Raw genomic sequence first — 8,825 nt, 5'->3', positions numbered from 1 at the left:
CTCACTCAGAAGCCATCTTTCCCCGCCTCCCATTTTACTATTCACATTTGTTTCTTAATGCACATAATAGTCCTTTACTTCTTTGAAGAGCTTAATATACTTGATTTCTGAGATTTACCCATTAGTTCTACTTTTTCCTGAGGGAATTCATCTCCCATTTTTGAAGACTGAGCAGTCTCAATTACTAACATATTCCCTCATATCTTCAGATGAATTGTATGAACTTTTTCTCTCCTTCCATGGTTTACTCCTTTCTACTGCAAGCAACATACAGGAACTTCTACCAGAAAAGTAGGATTTCCATGATTATTCAATAATAATTTTTAAAAATCTAATCTCTCACACTTAAAAGCTACAGAAATCCCCTGGAAAGACAGTTGCTAGAAGCAGGGAAGTAAGAGAGGTGAGCTGCCCATCTTTGTGTGCAGTGGGTCACCTCATGGCTATCTTGCACAAGTTGGCAGAATGAAGAGCGGTGATGTCGTGCTGACTATCAGTGCTATAGACTTCATCATCTTAAATCACAGTGAGGTGGTAGCTATGCTGCAAGTCAGTGCTGCTTCCCCAGCTGATGCCATTAAAACACTGGAGTTCCAGTTTTAGAGGAGCCAGCAAAAGCCATGGAAGAGTGCCAAGTGCTTTCAGTTACAATGAGTACCATGCCAGCTGGTCTCTATCATGGGTCACATGGCTTGGGCTTCCAAGACCTCTGCATGGCTGCCATGATCTAGTTTTAAGAAGCTATTTGGGAAGTTGGGGCTTTACTATTGTTGGTTGACATGAGGAGAGCCACACCAATCAGCCTTCCTTCCTTAAAACTATCATCCAGGAAAGGCATGCTTATTAGGATTGAAGACTAAAACATAGAGATAAGATTGTAGGGGTGAAAGGCTTATCCGCCATGGGAATGAGCCATTCCACCCTAGTCCTCATGCTGAGGGATCAGAGGAAGAAAGTCACATTGACCATTATTTGTTGGTCTGGAAGTCTCCTATCGATTTTTTAAAACATTTTAATGTATTTTTAATTTATTTTTAAAAGATCCAGAGATCACACAAAATGTGACTAAAAAATAAAGATTCTCATATGCCCCACTTCCCCAGCCCCCACTTTTTAAAAATTAGTTGTGAATCAAGCATCTTTTCTAGTGAAAAGAGGAATAGTAAGGTGATTATAGTTTAGTGCTGAAGGTGGTAAAAGCTATATTTGTGTGAATAATCCTGCTGCATTAAAGATTCATTTCCAAAGGAATATTTTGTTACATAGAAAAATTCTGAAGCAGTTTTTGCTAAAAATCCTTTCTGGAGTTTGTATTGTATTTATCAGCAAACTTATCTGGAAATATTTTTGTGATTTATGCAATTAAAATGGATAAAGATAAAACCATACTGCTATTAGATAAACAACCATATATCACTGTTGAGTAAGAGAAGATCATTTTTGTAAGAGTCTTAAATGTTTTAGAAGCTCTTGTTTTCCCCATTATTTCTTTAATTATGAACTTAACTATTTTAAGTAAGAGATTGAGAAGTTCTTTTTCTTAATCTGAAACATTAAATTTTTGATGTGACCTTTCAATCAAATCTTGGTCACTAGACTATTTCATATTTTGAAATATTTTTGAAAGCTATGAGCACCGACTTTGTTGTTCCTTTATTTGATATGGTTGTCCTTTGAAAGAGCATAAATAAGTGAATAAGAAAAAAGTATCTTTTCCTTATTAATGTTATGCATACTTGAAAAATGTTTCATTTACAAACCTAGTTCAGAATGTATGTTAATTATAAATGACTCTGGAATAAATGGTCTTGATGATCAGAGAATGTAATTCAAAATACTATATCTGTTGAGAAGCACAACCACTTTATTTTCCAACTTAGTGGTTTCCTTGCTGTGATTTAGTGTATCTGCATGTCACTGATGATTTCTGTTAATTTTATAATGATTAAAAAAATACTGGGGTCGGGGAGAAGGGGAGAGAAATAAATCTTAAAAAAAATATCTCTTTTGAATAAACAAGAAATTGCAATTATAATGATTACTGATGTATTCGGTCCTTTGCTTTACTCTGTGGTCAACATAAAACCAGGACACAGTGAAATGCCCTCTACGTTATGGTATGGTTATTTGATGATTGCTTTTGAAATAATGTGATTATAGAATTGTTCGATATTCTAATTGACATGGGACAAGGTTTTTCCTGCTCTGCAGATAGAATTTTGTAACCTACTTTGCTAATTTTAAGAACATTTTATAAGAGTACATCATTTTTCTTGGGGACTAGCTATCCATCAAAAAAATCATAATTACTGGTTTGTTATATATGAAATACTTACACTAAACCCTATGGTATAATAAGCATTTTTGGAGGAAAATTTTTTCAATGTTGTTTTTATTATTGGAAGCTTTGGAATGCACTTAAGTCACAGGTTTTCTTACAAAAGACTGTTGATAGTGGTCAGAATGGTATTTTGAAACTATGAAAACACTTGGATTTTCTCATTTTAAGCTATTTGATTAAATACTTTTATTTGTTCTGTGCCTTCTTTGCATTATGTCAGAATTTTTCAGATGTGTTTAAATTATTTTGTTATAATCATTCTGGATGGAAAATAAAAGTCTTCCTTTACAATTAAAAAATAAAAACTGTCCTAAACCATACCAGATTTAGGAGACCTCAAGACTTATGTCTTCTTGGGAAGCGGACTTTGCCCAGTGGCTAGGGTGTCCATCTACCACATGGGAGGTCCACAGTTCAAACCCTGGGCCCCCTTGACCCGTGTGGAGCTGGCCCATGTGCAGTGGTGATGCATGCAAGGAGTGCCCTGTCATGCAGGTGTGTCCCAGCATAGTGGTGTGCCCCATAAGGAGAGCTGCACAGCATGAAAGAAAGTGCAGCCTGCCCAGGAATGGCACTGCACACAAAGAGAGCTGACACAAGATGATGCAACAAAAAGAAACACAGATTCCCATGACACTGACAACTACAGGAGTGGACAAAAACGAACACACATTTATGCGTGATGATTCTGGACTCAAATGGGATCTCTCTTCTTAAGACTTTCATGCTACTGTGCTGGAGTTGTAGTTGGTGTCAGGGCTTAAGATATATTTAGGGGATCTGAATCTCTGGACTGACAATGTGATAGCCAGGCCCTGAGCCTCAACAGACTCCAGCACCTACAATCTGATTTATTGGACTCACCTCACTCAGCTAAGATGGAGTTGAAAAAGGACAACCACCACACCATGGAGCCTAGAGTGCCTACAACTTAAAGCGAGAGGACTGCATCCAGTATCCATGAGGAATCTGAGCCTCCTCTTGACATAGAGGTGCAATGGACACAACCAATCCAATGTCCACAGAGAAAAGGTGGCATTGGAGTGGGAAAAGTGGACATGGTGGCTAATGGGTAAAGGGAATGGCAGGAAGAGACGGTATGTGGAGGTGTCTTAGGGACTTGGAGCTGCCCTGGATGGTGCTTCAGGGGCAATCACCAGACATTATAAATCCTCACAGGGCCCACTGGATGGAATGGGGGAGAGTATGGGCCATGATGTGGACCATTGACCATGAGGTGCAGAGGTGCCCAGAGACATACTTACCAAATGCAATGGATGTGTCATGATGATGGGAATGAGTGTTGCTGGGGGGGGCAGGGGTGGGGTGGGGGTGGTGGGGTTGACGTGGTCCTCATGTATTTTTTTGTAATGTAATATTTTTACAAAATCAATTAAAAAAATAAAAAATAAATAAAAATAATAAAAATAATAAAAGAAAGAACACACAGCAAATATACACAGAGAACAGACAACTGGGGTGGGGGAGGGAAGGGGAGAGAAATAAAATAAATCTTTAAAAAAAACAAATGCACTTATTAAGACATTCTTCTATGTGCTTGGGAGACACCATTGAACATAACTGGCAAAAATACTTAAAAAAGACTTATGTCTTCTTCTCAAGTTCTGAGACTTACTCCCTCTCAGACCAAATGAATTGTGCCTTAAATATACACTATTTTACACAGTCCCATTTTAATGCATGAGTTTCAATCCCTCATCCCACAAGCTTCCGCATACTCCTAGTTTAGCATACGTAAAAACAAAGAAACCATTTCTTCTTGGAAAGTTGAATATTAAAAATTTTAGACACATATTCAAGCATTAAAAAGAAAAAAAAATCAGTTTCATAGAGGACCTTATTTGCTTCATCATGAATTGGATAAGGAAACATTATTTCTTGAAATATAACTGAGGAAGGACAAGTTGGACATGACTACATTAACCTTTTTAAAATATTTTGTATTTTAAACATAAAAGTTCCATGAAAAATTTAGGGGATTCCCATATGCCCCACTCCCTCCCCTTCCCACACTTTCCAACATTAACAACATTCTTCCTTAGTGTGGTATATTTGTTACAATTGATGAACACATGTTGAAGCACTGCAGCTAAGTGTGGATTTTAGTTTACATTATATTTTACACTCTGTCCCACACAATGTAGCACGTTATGACGAAATATATAATGGCTTATATCCGTCACTGCAATGTCATTCAGGACAATTCCAAAGTCTACAAAATGCCCCATGTTACACCTGTATTTCCCTTTTCTGGCCCTTATGAACCTTTGGTGACCATTGTCTCCACCTCAATGATAAATATGTTACATTGTTAGAATAACAATAAGTGCATAGAAGAATAACCATGAATTTTCTATAATCCACATTTCATTTCCTTATCCTGAGGATGCTGGGAGAGTGATATTTACCCCTCCTGTAAATGAGAGAGTCTTAGAATCCATGGAGCTGATGGGTGGGAATACATTGTGTGCAGCTGAGATTCTCTCTGTTCCTTGGGATGGATGTAGTCCATCATCATCTCCTTGATACTTGTCCTGGGTGAGTACAATGAACTGGAGAGTAGGTGCAAGAAATCTGTTGAGATTTAGGGCCGAACTGGCACACGGAACCCCAAACATTTAAGTCCTATCAAGTCTAGTACTAAGTATAGTTTTAAATAGAATGTGCAGAAGAGCAATTTGTAGGAAACCACAAATGAGCCTAACTCAGTCACACTGGGGAGCATAAATTCCAAAGTAGGGCCAATTGCCAGGGTGCAAAATACAATTTCAGCTTGAGAGCTCTTTCCACCAATTTGAATCACTTGGATCACATACATCCCAATAAACTTCAGCATGATATTCATCCTCACATAAATGTCTCAATATCCTCAAATATTGTAACGGCCTTACCAATACCTATGACCTCAATAAAACTGCAATGGAGTATGTTTATATGTGAACTTCACTACTACCTGGAAGAGAGCGAAAAAAGCCCCTGTTGTCTGTTTATGTTGTCTATTTGTTCCTTGTGTTATAGGATCTCTGCCATCAACAGCCTCAAGGATCAGAAACTGGTCCATAGTCAGAGGAGGTGCACTTGATGTGAATTTCCCAAAACCTAGAGCTTCCTGCCCTGACCATTGATAAACTTGCAAGAGTACGTGCCTGTGAGATGGGCACAACTTTACATTCCCTTCCAAGTTAGTGGCCATAAGCCCTTTATTTTTTATCCAGGGTAATAAAAAGCCATATGGGTTGCCTGTGTCTTAGATGTTTGGTATGGTGGAGAATACATGGGGTATTAAAGTGACCGTTCTCTGCTTTGGGGTGACAAAACATAAATGTTTCCAAAATAACTCTATGTTCCCATAGAGGTGCAATTATTAGGAAAAACTCTCTGTAGATGGAGAAATGGATCAGCACAAGCTGCTGATCTATGGTATTAATGCATTTTACAGGGGCTGAGGAGTAGACAAGGGTGTCAAATTTTAGGAATTCAAAATGCAGTTTTATTTTCACATTAATCTTATGCTATGGATTTGTAATTTATGAAAATTGCGTGACTGCTGAATCCCAGGCAGGGGCACAATGGATTGTGGGTGTTTCTGGTCACAGGAATGGTATGCAGGCCTGCATCTACCTCATGAGGCATGCTGTTTGCCTAACCTGAGACATAGTTGTATGAGGCTGTCCATCTCACTGTTGGACCATGGAGTGCATGATTCCAGGATGTCCTTAGCTAAAACATGACTGATCTGAGTCCCTTTTGACAGACCACCCTTGTGATGCAGTTAACACCAGTTTATTCATTGGGCCTGGTTGATTGACAAGGGATAGCACTAAATCTGCCTGGACAGTGGGTGGTCCCTGGGGCCTTGCTATCCCTGGACTGGGGTGAAATGATAGCACCTAGGGGTGCTGAGAATATTCCAAAACATATTTTCCGACTCTTGTTTTTCACCTGGGCATGGAGCCTCAGATGCAGAGCCCCAGGGCAAAAAGTGTTACAGGTCCCCCTGTTGTCTAGAGGATTTGGAAAAGCTTAGCAAGAAAAGGTCATCACAGCCCTTAGATTTGACTTTCGAGTTCATAACAACAACATATACACACAGATGTATTTATATATATAAACAGTATATATATACACGTATATAAGCAGTATATATACATGTATATACAGTATATATATATATATATATATATATATATATATATATATATACACTTATATATATATTTATATACTGCTTGAGTTTGCAGGTTCCATTTCAGCTCTGCATGCCCCTTACCTTGCACATACTGAAAGCTTTGGCTAAACTGGGAGCTACTTCTAAAATGTACCTATTGATTTTCATTGTCCTGCTCCTGCAACTTCCCCTTTCTGCATGGAGGTTAATGGATCCTGCCTGCTTCTACAGAATGAAACCCAATGTATTTAAGGATGGAGATCTGGTTATTGTGGGGTTTTTCCCCCTCTATACATTTCTAACACAAGAAAGGACTGTCCGGCCTTTCAAAGGATTCTTTTTGCAGCAGAAAGTGCCTTTTTCATTTATTTTCTGCCTCATTATTATGATAAGCAATGCCTAGACAATTTGCAGATGGCTAGATCAACACACTCCGCATTATTGTCCTTGCCTTCCCCGCTGCACACCTAGATCCCAGATTGTCCATAATCTTCTGACTGGATATTTTTCTTTCAAAGGAAAGTGAGGATATTTTATCTTTCTTCCTTTTAGTTCCCATGACATTCTTTTTTCCGTTTCTGGAACATAAGGGATTCATCCTTCTCCAGCCTCTCCTCTCTCCTTGCCTCTCTCCTTGCCTCTCCTCTGACCTCAGCTGTCACGAGTAGAGAATGAAATGATATTCTTTAGAAACACAGTCCACTACCATTAGGGCATTGCTAAGAGGCTGTAGAAAAATGTCTTTTCCCCAAATTAAGGGTCTGCTAATGATTCTTTTCCCATAAGTATAATTGCTAATATTCCTACAAAGATGCCACAGATATCTGGGGTCCACTTGCTTGGACAGATTTCTTACTGTAGACAACTGGTTACTCTCTGAAATATCTTTATATCATAGCCCATCAGGTATCCTCCTTCTCTCCTCCAGCTGCCAGCCAAGCCAGATTTAAAATGATGAAGGATCTGAGTGACACTTTCCACTCCAGCATGATTCTAAATGCCATTTCTATAGGTAATGGTCTAAAAAATGAATTGATAAATTAAAACTGCAGGGGTGATAGGTTTCAAAAAATTCTTTAAAATATTTTTGATGGGCTTCTGGCTATTAGATATAGCTTGAGTGAGAAGAGGGTATTTTACTAAAGAAAATGATAGCTTAATCTGGTTTTGAAAGTACCAGACACATATGTTTTGCAAGCAGCTGCACACATTTGTGACTGGAGATGGCAAGGTTCAGAAATTGCTGTAGAAAGAGTTTGCAACTTAGTTTTCTTCCTTTTCATGTCTAGTTGTTTTTCTGCTTATCTCTTTTATTCTTTGACAGACCTCCAGTGATTCACTGCTGATTTTCTTTCCATAATTTTCCAAAATCTTTGTAAGTATCTGTAATATACACACACCTCTTTCTGATGGGTACTGCTGATGGCTGTCTTTCCAGAAGCATCAGGGCCACAGGAGTTGAGGGTGATTGATTCAGGTATTCTGGACTGAATCTCTTAGGAAAGAAGGCAAGTTTGACTCATGTCCCAGCATGAAGCACCCTGTAAAGTGGAGGGTAAGAGTTTGTGCATTGTCAGAGAAGGAGATACTAAAGGATTAGTTACTAATTCTGCTGTCCACTCAAACTACGTAAGGGAAATGTGCACTTGGTGGATTTGCATTGCTGAAGAGTAGAAACCAGGAGTGACACTTGCTAGAATGCCCTGATAATTATATAAGGCTTTCTTTTCCGTGGTGACTTATCCACTAGGTTCAGAAGGTCCAGCGCCCAGTGCTGACCACACTGGGGGCCAAGAAAATGTCTTAATGTCCTTTTAAAACTGAAGAATAAATAAATGTTTTGTCAAAAAGAATGTTTTAATATATAATATTATTAAATTTGTTTTAAAAATAACTAAGTCATAAAATGCAAAAATATATATAAATGTCTCAGACCATGAAAGTTGTCATGAATCCCTGAACGTATTCACTACGTTTCTGTGCTAAAAATTTGTATATTACAAGCGCGAGATCATTCTGTCCCCATTTCCCTTTAACGTGCTTGCATATAAAAGAAGAAATCACAAACATGTTTCATATAAATACGTGTTTCCAATATACAATTTGTATGTCTACATATGTTATAGTCTTAGGGCTATTTTAATTTTATTTCAGCAAAAAATTTTGTGTTTTTATTGGGTTCTAAATATTTTATTACCATAATTAAGTATATAATGGATATAGTAATAGAACTTTGCATTATAAAAGAAGCTAACAGAATTTTTGTAGTTAAGTGTTTGGGTGCAATTTTGGATA

At 38.0% G+C, this 8,825-nt stretch overlaps 1 protein-coding gene across 1 annotated transcript in view; it reads left to right on the top strand.

The window, feature by feature from the left end:
• Window positions 1-465: 465 nt before the first annotated feature.
• LOC131276813 (vomeronasal type-2 receptor 116-like) overlaps window positions 466-8,825 on the top strand; it is a 30,718-nt gene continuing 22,358 nt past the window's right edge. Inside the window, exon 1 of the mRNA XM_058290386.1 lies at window positions 466-545. Coding sequence (XP_058146369.1) covers window positions 466-545 — 80 coding nt within the window. The remainder of the gene's footprint in view (window positions 546-8,825) is intronic.

This window comes from Dasypus novemcinctus, chromosome 30, assembly GCF_030445035.2.
Source record: "Dasypus novemcinctus isolate mDasNov1 chromosome 30, mDasNov1.1.hap2, whole genome shotgun sequence".
Classification (NCBI taxonomy): domain Eukaryota; kingdom Metazoa; phylum Chordata; class Mammalia; order Cingulata; family Dasypodidae; genus Dasypus; species Dasypus novemcinctus.
The sequence above is the reverse complement of the archived record's forward strand: the minus strand, read 5'-3'. Positions and strand labels throughout refer to the sequence as shown.